The 17,901-nt window shown below is 48.5% G+C and overlaps 1 protein-coding gene across 2 annotated transcripts in view; it reads right to left on the bottom strand.

Annotated features, from left to right (window-relative positions):
- Window positions 1-17,901, bottom strand: part of RAD18 (RAD18 E3 ubiquitin protein ligase) — a 73,625-nt gene that overhangs the window by 42,850 nt on the left and 12,874 nt on the right. For both annotated transcript variants that reach the window (XM_012925931.2, XM_058678394.1), the window contains exons 5-9: window positions 12,667-13,004; window positions 11,318-11,417; window positions 7,159-7,343; window positions 3,185-3,261; window positions 1,279-1,339 (exon numbers count right to left, since the gene is read on the bottom strand). In XM_012925931.2, coding sequence (XP_012781385.2) covers window positions 1,279-1,339; window positions 3,185-3,261; window positions 7,159-7,343; window positions 11,318-11,417; window positions 12,667-13,004 — 761 coding nt within the window. The remainder of the gene's footprint in view (window positions 1-1,278; window positions 1,340-3,184; window positions 3,262-7,158; window positions 7,344-11,317; window positions 11,418-12,666; window positions 13,005-17,901) is intronic.

Here is a 17,901-nt window from a genome sequence, read left to right as displayed (position 1 = left end):
ATCCCGTAAGAGGTCACCTGAGTTTTGAGTCCCAGACCCTCGATTTCTTTTAAGATTGATCTGTTTATTTGAAATTTGGAGAGAGAGAAGAGGGCAGAGAGCAAGACAGGCCTGCCCACTGGCTCACTCCCCAGATGGCGGCAACAGGAAGCAGTGGGCAGGGTGAAGCAGGGGCCAGGAGCTTCGTCTGGGTCGCCCACATGGGGAGCAGGTCCAAGCACTTGTGTGGTCTTCTGCGGCTTTTCCCAGGCCATGAACAAGGAGCTGGATCAAAAGTAGAGCAGCTCGGACTCACACCGGCACCCAGAAAAGCTTATTAACCGGCTGTGCCACAACACCAGCTCCTGAAGCCCCTACTTTGTACCCAACTTCCTGCGGATGTGCGCTCTCAGAGCACTGCGTCCCTGCCTCACACGTGGGAGACTCCAACTGGCTTCTGCACGGTCTAACCCTGTCTGCGGCAGACACCTGGGGAGTCGACCACCAGATATCTCATCTCTGTCTCATTTTTCTCCCCCTCTCTCTTCCCCTGCCTTTCAAATACAAAATGAAATAATTACGTAAAAAATATAAATATCAAAAGGAAAATCACTCTGACCCCTAACAGCCAGCCGGCCATCATCCACGTCTTCGCAGCAGCAGCTGCTCAGTCCACTGTCCACGCACACGCCCGCTGGCTGCTCTGTACCACCGAAGCACAGGCCCTCCCACCTGCATCACCGTCCCTCCCTCAAACACCACTACTGCACCTGCCCCCTTTAAAATACAAACATGGGAAAAGACGAAATTCCGTTATACATCACAGGAGTATCAGGACTGGGAACAGCCACTCAACGAGCATTTATTGTTTATCAAGTTTAAACTGAAAACCAATCAAGCAACAGCCTTAAGCCAGCCCTGCAGAAGAAACAGGCGCAGGTCATTCAAAGAAAAGGAAATGATCAAACTGGGAATCTGCAAGACACCGAAGCGTTCAAAGCTGGATCAGACGTACTGGTCCTGAGCGGCCCAGACAGGGCGGCGAAGACACGCTTCCACCTTCATCTTCGCACAGCAGTGCTTTCTGAACAACTAATTAACATTCGCAAAGTGCTCAGTGCTAAGCTCAGAGCAGAGCGTCAGAAACCAAAAGCAGGCACGTAACCACCTCTCACTCTATCAGTAATATTAACAAAGGTTGCTATCAAACATTTATAAAAAAATTACTTAAAAAATTACTTATGACCAAAGAAAAAGCAACCCAAGTTCTTCACAAAAAAGTAAATGTTACAAACTTACGATATTTACTGTGGATTTCATCTATTTCCTCTTCTGTCTGGTCCTTCGTAAAAACCATTACCTAAAATATTAAAGAAAAATCTTAATAAGAATCCTCTCCCTCTGAAATAACCAAAATGGAAATTCATACTACAAATTTCAAAATCTCAAATACAAGCATTTATAACAGAGAAAAAGGATTCCTTAAGACTACTGCAGAGACCTAGAAAAGCAACTTCCGCATAATTCCCCCAAATACCATGAACAACACTTTATTCACTACTTCCATTTTTCTGAGAGATTGATTTATTTCAAAGACAGTTATAGAGAAATAAAAAGAAGAGAGAGAGAGAATTTCCATCCGCTGGTTCACCCCCCCAGACAGGAAGGCTGGGCCAGGCTGAAGCCAGGCGCTCCCCCAGTTCTGCCGTGTGGACGGCAGGGGCCTGAGCACACAGGCCATTTTTCACTGCTTTCCCAGGCACATCAAGCATGGAGTTGGATCAAAAAGGAGCAGCCGGCACTGTATGAACCAGCCCTACAGTGCTGGCCCCACTTCTGCAAACAGAAAATGGCCTCTACGCTATAAACTATGTGTAGATTGTGTGTGTGTATAGTATAAACACTGCCTCTATAATAACAGATGAACCATTACCAAAAGGATCAATGAATTCCTCTGTTTTCTGTGTTTGATTCCCCACGTTCATTAAAGCCGAAGGGACTAGTGGAAATGCGGGAATGAAGGCCCTGAGCTGATCCTCATCAGCCCTGCTTGCCTTCTCCTGTCGGCCCTGACTGTGAGGGAAACAATGCAGGACCGCAAGACTAGGTGTGCTGGGTTTCTAGTCCCACTGAATCTCAGGCTGCAAAGACCAGAAAGCAGCACTGGCATGCTGGCCTAGTGAGCTGAGCATTCCGTATTGCAGTGTCAGCTCTGCTTCTGATCCAGCTCTCTGCTGCTGCACCTCACAAGGCACAGATGATGGCCCGAGCAGCTGGGCCCTGCCATTCCTATGGGAGACCAGAATGGAGTTCTTGGCTTTTGGTTTTGTCCTGGCCCAGCCCCAGCTCTTGTAGCCATATGGGGAATAAACTGGCAGATGAAAGATCTCTCTCACTTTCTCTGTCTTCCCTCTCTCTGCCACTCTCTTTCAAATCAACAAATCTTTCAAAAAATAAAAATCCTGCTCACAGAACTTCTTACAGTTCACACAAGGCTAACAAGTCAACATAAACCTCATGTTTTACTGCTCTCTGGTTCTAAACTTACTTCCCTAAGATTGTTGTTTTTCTCATAAACACCAATGGTCTAGGGAAAAAAAAGTCTACTTGGGAGAGCCCCAAACACCTGCTCCAATGTCATGGGACACCTCTCCTGGCATTCCTTCCTCAAGCACTGAGCCATGGAGTCAGAGGAAGGCAGCAGCGAGAGCTGTCTCATCTGCACTGCCTCCCACAGCCCATCAGAACCCCCCACCCTCACAAACTTCCGACACTTAACACCTCTGCAAGGAAAATCACAGGGATATAGAATGCCAGGGCTGGAAAAGGAGGCCTCAGCGTTCAGTTCCTGGTCTTATAGACCCTCAGTGCCACAGAACTACACCAGCAGCTTACCCGCCACAGCCACCAGACAAAGGGGCTCCCTGGGAGTCTGACCCAGGCGGGCAGAAGCATTTTCTACCAGCCTCCAGCTCACAAGCAAATGCCATTCTGGGCTGTATTTGGTGCCAGGAGAGCATTTAATACGATCAGATACTGTGCCGAAGATGAGCCACAAGCAAGCCATAATCTACTAAGCGAAAATGTGTTCTGGCACACTTCCCAGGGAGCAGGCACAATCACAGTTTGCTTTAGTGTCACTAGGCTATTTAGTGCTTTTCCCCTTTCATTTCTACCCAGACACTGAAACAACCTATCAACGTACGCTTTCGTTGAGTTTACTAGCTTCCAAGCGCATCCTGGTCTTCTCCATATTTTCGAGTTCTTGAACTATTTCTGCAGCTGTTAAAATAAGAACATATAATCACTATTAATTACACCATCTGATCACTGTACAGTGACATTGGAAGACAGGGGATGCTGCATGTGAATTTTCTGTCCTACTTTTACAGCTTTTCTGCAAGTCTAATATAATTTTAAAACATAAAAATTACAAAAAAACATAAGAACATGGAGGTACAGCATGCAACTCGTGCGCATACAGCACAGGCTGTAACTAGAAAAGTCAAATCATTCGGTTCTGTCCTTTGGACAGCTAAACGCTGTCTCAATGGAACGTGAGAAGCAGTTTGCTAGTGAGCTCAGTTCTCGGAGATGTCTGCCCCGAATGTGGTGTACAAGGAAGGACACCAGCTGCTCCTCCAGAACAGAGGCCTAAGCTGCAGGGATGTGCCCTTGCCGGCAGGACTCTGCCTGCCTCTGAATGCAGACAGCACAGAAAGCCACTCCACCAAACCTACGGAACATATGACGCCAACCAAGAATGCATGATGCCTCACACACATGTGGCACATTCATTAAACAGTCCACGGAACAAGAGGTCTAAATGGTGACACAGCATGAAGACAGGGTCCCAACTGCTTCAGTTAGATAGCATGCATGTGTGGGAGGGGAATCATATATACTCTTTTCTCTACTCCTACGTATGTCTGAAACAATCACCATTTGTTTAAAATTCCACAGAACTTAAGAATGCAAATGCCTCAACCTGAAGTTTCTGTTTTCCAAGCATTCAGAGGGGCTTTGATCTCCCGAATATTGTAAAGCTGGCAGAAATAAAATAAGCAATCTCTGCGTGAGCCTGAAGAGCTGGCAGCACAGCCTTTCCACACTGACTCACAACCCTGCAACAGGAAACGGACCCTGTGTACTGCTCTCCACAAGGGCCGGAAAGGAGAGTGCAGGCAGAAGGACCAAAGGCTCAGGGACAAGACGGAACAGGGCAGACAGGGCTGAACAGGGCAGGCAGGGCTGAACAGGGCTGAGATGGAACAGGGCAGACAGGGCGGAACAGGGCCGAGATGGAACAGGGCCCTGACTGAACAACGCCAAACAAGATGGAACAGGGCTGAGCAGAACCAAACAGGGCCCTGGCTGAACAGGGCCAAGCAGCACTGAATAGAACCGAACAGGACGGAAAAAAAACAAGGCTCTGCCAAGATACAGAGAAGTCACGAAGAGTCCACAGAGCCAACTCACAGGTTTCTCTTTCGTGGCAAGGGGGACACGTACTACGTGAACAACAGAGGCTCACCAGGGGATCAGGCCTGGGCAAAGCAAGATGCACAGAGGTCAACTGCCCGCATGGGCCAGGACGCTCCGAGAGCAAAGCGGGGGTTACACGGAGGCGTCAACACTCTGCTTCTATACATGTACACACACACAGACTCACACATCACACACGCACAAACATGATGTACATGAATGCCACATACGCACTGTGTGTGACACACACATAATGATGATCTAACTAAACTGCAGGTTTGATCCGAAACTAGATCAAGGACCGAAAGGGCCACTAATGAGTCCCTAACAAAACCAGTACACAGATGAGAAGGCGGAAGCATTCAACAAGGTTGGATCGGGGCTCAGCCGGGACACCCACGACTGTCTCCACCTGCCGGCAGTGGCACAGCGCGACAGCAAGGAGCACCGCACTGTCTCCTGCCATGGCACAGCAGCGAAAGCTGAAATCTTTTCTCTCAGCCTCTCCGCCAGCTACCCTGACCATTTCCATGCTAATTAGACGTTCACATGCGTCTGTAACCCCATGACCTTTGTAATAAATATTAGAATAAAATCAAATAATTTTTTGAAAGACACAGTCCCTGTTCCACGATGACAAGATCATCACTGTCCCCACACAGCTGTGGGAGCGACAGCACATTTACGGACACAAACACTCGGAGAAGGAGTGGGGAAAGGGACTCTTCCGGCAGGTGTGAGGCCATGGGCCTGTGTGAAGTGTGTACTCACACTCCTGGGATAGTTTTTCCATCTTCTCGGAAGTATGAAATTATCTCTAGAAGTATCTTTTAAAAAGAATGCAAAACCAAGACTGTGTTCAGACCCACGATTTCTCAGGGCGCATCTATCCTGCAAGAAGCACTGGACGAGGCCATCCCGGCCCAAGAGGGGAATCCGCTCCTCCAGAAAGCAGCGAGAAGTGATCAATATGCAGGCCAACAGCCATTTTTCCCCAATTTTTCATTTTCCTTAAAAGAAAACTGACAGCCTTCAGCAGAAATACTGCATCAGATTAGCTTGAGGCTTGTGTATCAAGCACACGTGACACGCGCATCCTGTGTTCAGCCCTGAATCCCATCTCTAAGACACTGAGCAAGTGTACCAGCAAATACTCCCAAAGCTCAGAAATTCACAGTACAAAACACTTCTGGCCTGAAGCACTGCAGGTAAGAGAAAATGAAGTAACACTTCCATGCAGCCCATGATCAACAAATAAATACAACGAAAAACACACCAGTATCTGTGAATGCAGGTAAAATGATGCCTAGAGGAAAACTCAGTTTTAAATGCTGACATTGGAAGAATCTGAAATTCATTATCTCAAATGTGTCACAGTAAGTCAGAAAAAGAAGACCAAATTAAATGTGCAATAAACAGAAGAAGGGAGTAACAGAAGACTGAGATTCAATAAAACAAACAAAAAACATAAACCATGTGCTGCCAAAAAAACCCAAAACCTTCATGAGATGCTACTCTCAATTAAAACCACCCGGAGGTACTATTTCACCATCCAGAAGAGCTAAAATTCAAAAAAGATTGACAAGAATGTGGACAAGTGAATTCTCACACAACACAACATAGTTCTTTGGAAACAGTTTCTTAAGAATTTTTTCTATAGACCTAGTAACTCCACTCCTGGGTACTTATCCAAGAGAAATGAAAACACTTCCAACACACTTGTAAAGCTAATGTGCCGGGGGGAAAATAAAGAAAGAAACCAACAGCCAACGTGACAGTGTGAGGTGGTGGAGGATCCACTCTCATGGGTTAATGTCATTACCACAGGACCTAGTAATTATCAAGAATGGATCTGTTGCAGAAACAAAGCAAGGTCCATCCTGTTCCCTCACCCCTCTCTGTTACTCTTCAGCTCACTGCCAGCAGGTGGCGCAGCATAAGGATCTGGGCCAGAGGCCAGCATCTCCACCTTGCACTTGACAGCCTCCAGAACCGGATCCATGAACCAAACACCTGATTATGAACTAGCCAATCAAGGGAATTGCTGCAGCAACATAAAACACCAAGAAACCACATTCATAACTGTTTTAACTGAGACACAGTGTGGCCATCCACCAGCAGGTGACGGCAAGGCAGAGAAAAATGGCAGCCACAACAAGCCTCCTTCACAAGAGCAGAGCAGGAGGTGAGAGGCCACAGAGCCTGCGAGCACAACAGGCAGAACAGCAGCGTGGTGAAGGCCGGAGGGGAGAGCTGCCGTGCCCACGGACACAGCTCCACACCCGGTACCCTGCACAGTGCCAGGAAAAAAGCAGCTCAAGCACCTTGCTCCCAATTTATTTCTGCTTCCTCTCAAAATCATGATGAAGCAGCCTATCAGAGACACCAAGCAACTTGTGCAAGGCCACCCACCCATGACAGGACACTGGAACGTTGCACAGACTCCCTGGATTCACGCTTCACAACCACTGGCTACAACAATCCCTAAGAAAGAGGCAACAGCCACTGAGTGTCTCTGAGCAGCCTCTGGGACCGGGAGCCAGGCCGAGGAGAGGTGGCTCACTCTCCAGCCACCCTGAGAAGAAACGCTTTTACATGTCTTGTCCATTTCTAAAATGTGTCAGAACTGGTTTTGTATGATTCTATAACCTCTGAGGTACACAACACTGTACACCCCATCTTTTCTTATTTTACCTGATTTAGGGTGCAGAGCATCACACTGGGCATTGTACATATGCACAAATTCTTGGTGTCTTTTAATAAGCTGTTGTTTACTTCCTTGAATAGATAATCCATGCTGTTTCAGCTTTTTCTTCAAATCACGATCAGACAGCAAGTTGTACACAGTTTTAGGCAGCGGCTTCCTTTTGTGAACAGAACTGAAAGGGAGAAAATACATCTCTGAGTATTACTGAGAATAATCAAACGTTTTTCACATAAAACAGTGACTTCTCTTCTGACTCAGTGTCTCGGTGGCTGGAGGAACAGAAGAGCCATCAGGCGAAAAGCGGGAGGAGGAGGAGCGTGGTGCAGGTGAGGTGGGCAGCGCCTCCCAGAAGACATGTCACAGGGCACGTCAGGCAGAAGGGTCTAGGGACAGCCAGAGTGAGACACTAACTCCAGACAGGGTACAGGCCTGCAGCATGGAAGGCTTGTGGGGAAGGCATGTGGCCGCACGCGCACACACAGATCCACTCCACTCTCCACACTGCTAACGCAGAAACAAGAGTTTTTCCTTGAAGCTGCCTACGGTTCAGGCACAAAACCCCGTAGAACTCATTTGTTTCACAAGATATACTACAAATGCTGCTGAAAGCAAGGTTAAGGGCTTTCAGAGCGTCATCACAGATGGCCTCTGTAGAAAAACTCTAACCACAGGGAGAAATATCCCCCCAAATCCAGCACAGGAAGTCTGCAGAGAAGCCCTGCTGGGACGCTGGTGTTGCCTAACTCCTCACCCCAAGCAGCAGCATTTCGGGAAGCTGATGAGTAGAGAATGTGGCAGCATCCTCAAAGAACACAGCGAAATCACTGCCGAGCTCTGTTATCTCCAACTGTGACTGTTCCCGTTGGTGAATACGGTAGGGCACTTCAAGAACTGCACCAGCAAAATCACCGCCTGGCCTTTCATTTTATTTACACACTTACTGCTATGATAAAGGCTAACCCATAATTTTAAACAAAAAGCTACATGAAATTTCTTCTATCCCCCAATAAAAAGCCTTAATAAATACTGGTTCTTAAAATGAACTAGAATTCAAACTACCTAAAAGTTTCAATGACTTCAGTCAATGTTTGTCTGATGACAGCAGGATGCCCTAGTACACAGCCCAGCCCCACTTGTGGTCACAAGCAGCAGGTCTGTTTGGAAACCTAGACGTTACAAAGGCTCTGGATATCACCAGTTCATACAGGGCTGCTCCTGGGCCCCAGGACCCTCTGGTAGAGCTGGTTTGAAATGCAGATGGTTAGGCTCATGTTCACTCCACCCACCAAGCAGGATCTAAAATTGGTATTCTCCACAGGTTCCCTGGAGTTAACCGGAAGCCACTGGCTCCCAGGTGGCACTTACAGACACGTCACAGCTGAGCACCAACCATTTCCCTCCCAACCAGCAGTGCCAAGCCGTCTCAGTTCTTTTCTGCTCAACAAAGTCTAAAAGCCAGAAATAACTGCTCGACTATTAAAAGACCCGTAAGCTCTCCACAGATTACATTTTTCTGAAAAATGCTCGCCCTATAATGACAGTCCAATGAATTCTTTTTTTTTTTTTAAAGATTTATTCACTTTATTACAGTCAGATATACAGAGAGGAGGAGAGACAGAGAGAAAGATCTTCTGTCTGATGTTTCACTCCCCAAGTGAGCCGCAACGGCTGGTACGCGCCGATCCGAAGCCGGGAACCTGGAACCTCCTCCAGGTCTCCCACGCGGGTGCAGGGTCCCAAAGCTTTGGGCTGTCCTCGACTGCTTTCCCAGGCCACAAGCAGGGAGCTGGATGGGAAGTGGAGCTGCCGGGATTAGAACCGGCGCCCATATGGGATCCCGGGGCGCTCAAGGCGAGGACTTTAGCCGCTAGGCCACACCGCCGGGCCCAGTCCAATGAATTCTAAAGAGACTGATAAAATGATTGCAAAATAAACCCACGGTACACAGCAACAGCTGAACAACTCTGTAGGTATTTACGCAAACACATGGAAGAACAATTTATCAATTCTGTATCTAACTCATTTATTTCCTAAAGGAGACAAGATTAAACTTACAACCGTGAAATTCTAAAGGACTATACTATTTCCCAAAATTTACAATGAGAAATTTCCCCGAGATGAAATGTGGAGCTGTGCAAAGTGCATAGGAGGGGCTAAGAACCTGAAGGTACCTGCAGAGGGCGCACTCTGACCCAACTCCACCCACGGTCAGCAGAAAGCTTGGAAGCACGCTGTGCAGAAGGGAATGCTAAGAGAAGGTCGGGGACGCTCTTCCGTGTGAGCCAACCCAACACCAGGATATCACTACATAGAGACGAGGGTCCTGGCTCCCAGAATGTGTCTTCATGAACAATGCTTTTACAAGATTAAAGTTAGAAATATAAGTAGGGTTGGAGATCAATAAACTTAGGAATTACTGGGCTTAAACAAACAAACAAACAAAACCAAACAGAAAAGCAAAACAGGGGCCAGTACAGTGGTTCAACAGGCCGATCTTTCTCCCTGAAACACTGGCATCCTATTTGGGTGCCGTCCATGTCCTGGCTGCTCCATTTCCCTTCCAGCTCCCGCTGCGGCCTGGAAAAGCAGTGGAAGATGGCCCAAAGCCTTGGGACCCTGTACTGGCGTAGGAGATCTGAAGAGGCTCTTGGCTCCTGGCTTCGGATCAGCTCAGCTCTGGCTATTGTGGCCATTTGGGGAGTGAGCCTGAGAATGGAAGATCTTTCTCTCTCTGTCTCTCCTTCTGTCCATCAACCTGACCCACCTTTCCAATAACAAACGAAGAAAAACAAGGTTTACTTTTAGGGCAGGACTTTGCAGAGCCTGCCTCACATGAAAAGGACGATCAGCAGGTGGCGTGCCCGAGCCACACGCATGGGCAGCAGCTGGACCACAGCATTCTGTGGTGCAAGGCTTGGAATGACTTGTGGAAGGTAGTAATTTATGAAATATGTCTTTGCATTAAACCTGTTCACAAAAACATGACAGATGTATCTAAGAAAAACCAGGTCCTCATTGCTAACTCCAACCTTCATGGAGAAAACACTCAGCCTCTATATTCCCAACTCATCCTAAAGGAATAAACGCTTGGAGAAACAGCAGGCTGTCAGAGAAACAAGCCTGGGGACCATTCAGATCCGTTCATCCCAAACTCTTGCACCCAAGCCATCTGAAACCCTGCTTTCTCTTCTACACATTCACCCGCTAGGTAGGAGCGTTGTGTGTGCCAACTGTGCCAGGAAATAACATGGCAGGTGGTGTTAATTGGTTAACTTCTAGGTCACCGTGACGTGTCTCTTCTTCAGAAGCTAAAATGCATTCAAAAATCAAGCCATATCTTTCTATTTTTAATCACAAAAACAGGAAGATGGTCCTGCCATCTTTCCTACATACCATCACTTCAGCATGTTTTTTAGAAACAGCTCTTCTAAATTCAAATGAAGATGAAGAACCAGTCATCCTGCCCACGCCCACGTCCCAGACCCCATTCGTTTCTTCAGCCTCTGTCTCCTTTCTGAATCTTCTTTTCCTAGAAAGTTTTAACTCTTCTGCTGCCCTAAATGCTTCCCATTTATCATCTGCTCTTTCCCTGGGGAGAGTGGAAGGCTTAGCAAAGCTCTACTCTACAAAAACAACACCTATTTTCCCAAACATGAGTTTAGGAAGAACTGAAAATTAATTTTTAAAATTGTTCCAGCAGTGCACATTGCAGTACAGCTGATTATTCTGGCCCAGTGGGAGGGAGGAAAGAACAAGCCGACAGGGATCAGGAAGCAGCGGCAGGGTCAAAGGAGAGGGGACTGAAGAGGGCCTGGGCCAGACAAGAGGCCGAGTACAACAACTGCAGGAGACACCCAGAGAAACGGCTCAAGAGTTGCAGGAGGCTGTGTCATGACAGAGCTTCAACACCAGCATCCCACACATTCCACTCCTGAACCAGCTCTCAATTCATGCGCCTGGGAAGGCGGCAGAAGACGGCCCGAGGACTTGAGCAGATGGAGGTCCAGGCTCCTGGCGTCAGCCCAGCCCCGTCCTGGCTGTTTGTCCATCTAGGGAGTGAACCAGCAGATAGCTCCCTCTCCCTGTAACTCTGCCTTTCAAATAAAGAAATCCTGGAAGAGAGAAAACTGTGCTCAACTTCCTTACCTTCTGAGGCTCTCCTTCTTCTCTTCCCGTGATAAACAGCTGTCCAGGTGCTTATTAATGTGATTCTCTGGGATGCTAACCCCACACACAGGACAATCCACTGCATTTTCCAAAAAGAGAAAAAGACTTTATTATTTGCAGAAAGATTAAAAAAAAAATACAAGCCAGTATCTTTTTTTTTTTTTTTTAAGATTTATTTTATTTTTATTACAAAGTCAGATATACTGAGAGGAGGAGAGATAGAGAGGAAGTGGAGCTGCCGGGATTAGAACCAGCGGCCATATGGGATCAAGGCGAGGACCTTAGCCAGCAGGCCATGCTGCCGAGCCCCAAGCCAGTATCTTTTAGCAATTAGGATAAAAAGCAAAATTTCAACTTAATAGGCAATAAGAAAATTTTTAAAAAAAAGGAATCCCCCATCCAGGCACCAGGAATGAGAAACGCTCTGTTGACTCGCACGCAGCCTCCGGCCTGGTGCAAGACCGCATGTACGCTTGCTAAGTAATCAACCAGCAAATGCTTTGGTTAGTCTCCTCTATCAAGGCACAGCCGAACTACAAAGCCAATCCTAGGATTGCCCAAGCACTAGCAGGCCTCCACATGTAACACAAACACAGTGGAAGAACCCGAGCAAGACGGGCCTGGCCCACAACAGGACAGCTCAGAAGCAGCTCATTCAGGGTTTGGGGTTGGGCCCACTACTGTCCAGTTTGTCACTGGGTACAAACTGGCTACTTTAGCTTCCATCTCTAGTTCCCCTCAGAATGTCAGCATGAGCCAGCCCTCCCCCGCAGTCTCAGGGAGATGCAGGGATCTGGGCAGCTCTCTCAGGCTGTGTGGATGAAAGGTCAGGCAGAACAGCACCATGCCCAGCCCTCCACTCCCACCTCACCAAATCAGGGACAATTTCATCTACCCTATGCATGGTTTGCTGGAAGCATTCAATTAGAAAGCAGCTTTTGCTAGAGGTTAAGAAAGAAAAAAATTACCAAGCTAAAAATGCTAAGTAATAACTATCAATCCAGGAGAAGATATGCTAGAAAATCAACATGACAATTATGTATTCTTAAAGAACTGTAAACACATAACTAACAAACAAATTCCAATCCACGTTTAACAACACTGACAGAGGCCAGCACTGCGCATGGATGGCTTCACCACAATGTCCCAGACTGCTCCCAGTGTCACGGGCAGGGAAAGACACAGAGGCTGAGCAAGCTGGGCAAACAGATGCTATAAAATGCTCTCCAAGAAGGCAGGCGTTCAGAGCACGGCCTGTCACACAGAGGTCACCTGGCTGAGAAGATGACCACTGAGTAGGAAAACACCTCGTGAAAACAAGTTCCTACCTTTGGTGACTTGTTTCAGAGTGGATGTTGAGGGGGTTTCGGGGCGCCTGGCCTCAGAGGAGCTGGGCGTCATCGGCTCTGAGAAGCACGTCCCCGTGGACTCAGCCGAGCTGCCCAGATCTTTCTGCGGGGTGAGCGTGCTCTCCTTCTCGGCTGACAGAGGCTCCGGGGCGGGACTGGCGCCCTCTCTGATCAGGAAGCTGTCCATCGGCCTGCTTGCCAGCTTTGCAGGAGGCCTGGATGCCACGGAAGTGGGGGCTCTGACCGCAAGTCTCTTGGCAGAGGAGGAAACGGGAGACACGGGCGGCGACTCCAAAGCCAGCTGCAACAAACGATCCCTGGAAGCATGGACACAGTCCCAGACTTTCCACCAGATAACAAAGTACAACTTAAAACACGACAGATGATCAAGACACGGAACTGTACTTAGCAAATTAACTAACACAAGCTGTGTTCTCCCTGGGGTACAGATCTAATGCCATAATAATAACCATGCCAAAGCATTTCTTGTGGAATAAAACACAAAGTGATTCAAAAGACGGCTAATTTGTACGTAAGCAAGTGGAAGGAAGTCAGGTTCTGGTCACAGAGAAGAGCCGACGTGAAACATATTCTCTAACAATCAAAGTTGGGCAAAACAGAAAACTGGGGCCCGTCATGGTAGCCTAGTGGCTGGGGTCCTTGCCTTGCACATGTCAGTATCCTGTATGGGTGACGGTTCTAATCCCGGCTGCTCCACCTCCCATCCAGCTCCCTGCTTGTGGCCTGGGAAAGCAGTTGAGGACGGCCCAAAGCCTTGGGACCCTGCACCCGCGTGGGAGACCTGGAGGAGGCTCTTGACTCCTGGCTGCTGGCTTTGGATAGGCTCAGCTCTGGCCACTATCACTGCTTGGGGAATGAACCAGCAGATGGAAGATCTTTCTCTCTGTGTCTCTGTCTCTCTGTATATCTGCCTTTCCAATAAAAATTAATGAATCTTTAAAAGACAAAACAAAACAAACAGAAAACTGGGCTGTACTAGCACGAGGTCTGGGCCTGGGAGAACAGACACACGGATGAAGCAGCTGCACTAGTACGAGATGCGAGCACCAGGGCCTGGGCAGCTCTGTCAGCACCAGAGTCTGCTGGGGCCGAGCCCGAAGCCGAGAGAACACGGTGAACAGGAGGGACACTGAGAGGCAACGCCACAAGGCTCACACCTTACGCAAAGAACCCCACTGGGGAAAGATGAACAGGACTGAACCTGACTCAGTGAACAGCAGGTCTACTATCTTTTGTCAGAACAGAACTTCACATCTTTCAAATGAACACAATTCGCGGCTTACACATTTCAGCACACTATCTAGCAAATATTTTAAAATTACTAGACATGCAAAGAAACAAGGGGAAAAGCAGACACCAATCAAGACACAACCACCAACAGCAGCAAAGCTGAAGCAACCCAAACAGTGGAGTGAGTGGCTAAGACTTAGAAAAGATGGCAAATGGATAAAAAAGATAGTGTATTTAAAAGAGGTTGAAGCCCATGCGAATTAATCAAAGGAGTTGCAGAACGGGCTGGGTGTAGCAGAAGGTAGTATTACTAAACAAGCAGGCAAATCAGCAGAAAATAACCAAACTAAAACAAAGAAGAGGAATGGAAAAGACCAAGCAAGAAAAGCGTGACATGTACGGGGAAGAAAAAACATCTTGCTAAAAAAAGTGAAATTCATTAGTCCTTTCATAACAGGCGCCGGTTCTAATCCCGGCAGCTCCACTTCCCATCCAGCTCCCTGCTTGTGGCCTGGGAAAGCAGTCGAGGACGGCCCAAGGCTTTGGAACCTTGCACCTGTGTGGGAGACCCACAAGAGGTTTCAGGTTCCCGGCTTCGGATCAGCGCAGCACCGGCCATTGCGCTCACTTGGGGAGTGAATCATCAGATGGAAGATCTTCCTCTTTGTCTCTCTTCTCTGTATATCTGACTTTGTAATAAAAATAAATAAATCTTAAAAAAAAAAGTTCTAATTTGATTTTTGTTCCACACAACAGATTCTTAAGAACCTTAAATTAAACCGAATCAAGAAAAAAGAAAACATGGTTTTGAAAATAAAGGAAAGGTCCGAAGAAAATATACGAGCTGTATATCTGAAGTTATTTCCAACATCTTATTATCCAGCTTAAGATATTGTATTTTGGAAAAAAATCATAAAAATTACATTCGTAGTGTACACTGGCAGATGGAAAAACAAAAACAAATGAAACCAATCAAGAATGTAGGCATGTTACAGATTTTAATCCCAAGATTAAATTTCCTCCCTTGTCAATCCTAAACCAGAGTTTAGACAAGCAATACACCGGTTAGCGTGAGTTCCAGGCTCACTCCTGCGCACACGAAGTGCCACAGCAAGTCTGCCCTGCACAACAGACATCCAGGGACGGTCCCCAGGAGGACGGTGCTGGAAGCAGAGCAATCCCAAGAGAGCCAGCAAAAGGAGCACGCGTGAAGGGCTGCCGTCCAGCACACTCCCAACCACACTCAGTCCCTCCCTCGTGCAGAGAGCACGACTGTCCTCTCCACGGCCCGAAAAGTACAGACCTCCCTTGCAGCCAGGCAGGGCGATTCCTGCCTCGGCCTAGCAGGGAGGTGCTGTCTGCTTCCAGCTGGGGGAGGGGCTACAAAAAACACACTGGAGCTGGCTTAGAGAAAATCAGACTTTCTCTGGACAACAAAATCTCTCAGAAAGACATGGCCCCAAGCTCTCTCACACACTCTGAAAAGCAATGGGGGAACCGCGGGGGGACAAGACAGTGAGCTCAGTGGGCAACGTGCCAGTTACAGGCCAAGTCCTCCTGCGCCTAACCCCAGCTGCCTGCTACTACAGACGCTCGGCGCAGGAAGCTGGGTAGCTGGGCTGTGCCCCTATCAGGGAGACCTGAATTAGACTCCCAGCTTCCTGCCAGCCCCGGGTGCTGCTAGCATTTGGGAAGCAAACCAGAGGACAGGACGGTGCACACTCGCTCGCTCGCTCTCTCTCTTCTCTCTCTCTCTGTCTCCTGATCCCTTCAAACAAATAAAAATTTCATTCAAAATACCAATTAACCAGTGAAGCACTTTAAAGTAAGAAAAGCAGTCACTTTAATTATGCGAATCAGAGAATCTCGGGTTTGGTTTTTTCTTTTTTGGAGTTTCTTAATCTACACAAGCCTACCATTGCTTTAGGACCTGATCAAAGCGCTCATGAGTTCTAAACATGAGCACTAAGCTTAATCAAGTTTGGGATACAAACCACTAAAGACACACAGAATCCTACTGGAGGAAATCCACCTGTAACTTGAGGGGGAATGTGACTCCAAGAACATCCCAACAACCCTAACACTCAGAGCCCCGGAGTGTGGACGCCCAGCCATGACCTAAAACAAGTGTATCCTTAATGAAAAGCCTTTCTCAACTTCTGTGATTAAATCTCAGCACAGTTCAAGGTACTGTTACATAAAACACATCTTTCTGGCTCACTTGGCAGATCACATCACTCACTTCACACCTTCTCGCACACGGGCTAAGAAGTAAAGCCACACATCCGAGTTTCAGACAACACAAGAATCACGTGCTGCACCAGGCACATCATTTTTCACATTAAGAGTTAATGGGAGAGGCGAGCCGAGGGCTGCGGGAGAGGACGTCTAGCTCGGATCCCGAACCCAGTCCGCCATGTGCCCATGGCTCATGGCGGGCTGGGCCCGGACATGCCTGGGTGCGGCCTGCTTCCTTCTGGGGTGAGTACGCCGAGGGGGGAGGCCTCCGTGACTGGGCATGTCCGGGACCCACCCAACACCCTCATTGGGTGGTGGGTGAACGGGATTGGGGAGGGGCGCAACCTCGGGCCTGCAGGATTTAACTTCCGGCTGCCAGAGGCGAGCCGAGGGCTGCGGGAGAGGACGTCTAGCTCGGATCCCGAACCCAGTCCGCCATGTGCCCATGGCTCATGGCGGGCTGGGCCAGGGCGGCCAGTGCGCCATTTGGCGCCAGGCTGTGCCTACTGGCCGCCCGGCCGGGGAGCTCTGTGGTATTGGACATCTGAATCGCTGCTGAGATAGCTCTAGAGTGACCCCACTGTTTCTGGGATCTGAGTCAATCCTAAAGATTCCCAATGCCAGTAACTCTTCCTTTGAAGAACTTCCAATCCCTTAACAATGCTGAGCTTTGAACACCTATCAAGTAAAAGATAAGCTCCGGCTAGTGTAGCAGGCTGGCACCTAATGGTCCTCGGAGCAACCACGTGCAGGTGTGTGATTTACAGCTAGGAACGGTCCCAATCTGGGAAGCCACAGCTGGGATGAGGTTCCCACCAAGGGGTGTATGTGCTGGAATGGGGGCTGCGTTCTATCTAGGAAACAGTTGCAGTCACCCGAGGCACTAGTGTGGGCTGGGATTGGATGCACCAGGCCGGTTCAGATCCCAGCACCATCAGGTGTTATGGAGAAACAGGGTAGATGTGGGACTGACTAGGCTGGGTCTCAATCCCCTTCTGAGCCATGTGTGAGCTGTATGTGGGTATGGACGAGCCATGGCTGGGCTGAAACATCCAACAACAAGAGTCAGAATGGGGTGAAAGCCAGCCAGGAAAAGCCACTGTTCCTGCTAGGACAGGACGTGAACTGAGTAGGGTTGGCTCAAGAACCCCCTGGCAAGCGCAAAATCTGGCATTGGGAGGGGTTCTGATGGAGGAGCCTGGGCAACTCCTCTGGCAGGACACAGTCCCTGCAGGTAAGCGCGAGAAGCATGATTGGAAACAGCCCAGAATAGGCCATGGAAAGTTTCCCACTGGCATGCATTCGGCATGGGTCAGGAGCAGGCCAGGCTGAATCAGTTCATGTCATCCTCTGGCAAATCCGATCACCAGAACAGAGTGTGGAATGTGCCGGGTTTGGTTGCGACAAAACCAGTACACATTCTGGAACGCCAGGGCGTGGTTGCCTGTACTGGATATGAATGCAACACCCATCCAGCACACGTGAGATCCAGGAAGGGAGGGGCAGAGCTGGCGGGGGGGTTAAGGGGCTGGTCCCCTCGCTGGACAACCACTCCCACTGGAGAGTGTTGGCTGGGATAGAGACAGACACGACTAAGCAAGGCTACAACACCTGTGCGCTGCATGTGGACAAGATCAGGGCCACAGCATCAGCTGGCAGAAGCTGGCACTGGGGACTAATACTGTCGAGTCAAATCACAGGACCACCTAAAGAGTGCATAAACCG

This window comes from Ochotona princeps, chromosome 21, assembly GCF_030435755.1.
Source record: "Ochotona princeps isolate mOchPri1 chromosome 21, mOchPri1.hap1, whole genome shotgun sequence".
Lineage (NCBI taxonomy): Eukaryota > Metazoa > Chordata > Mammalia > Lagomorpha > Ochotonidae > Ochotona > Ochotona princeps.
Note: the sequence above shows the minus strand (reverse complement) of the source record. Positions and strands in the feature narration are given on the sequence as shown.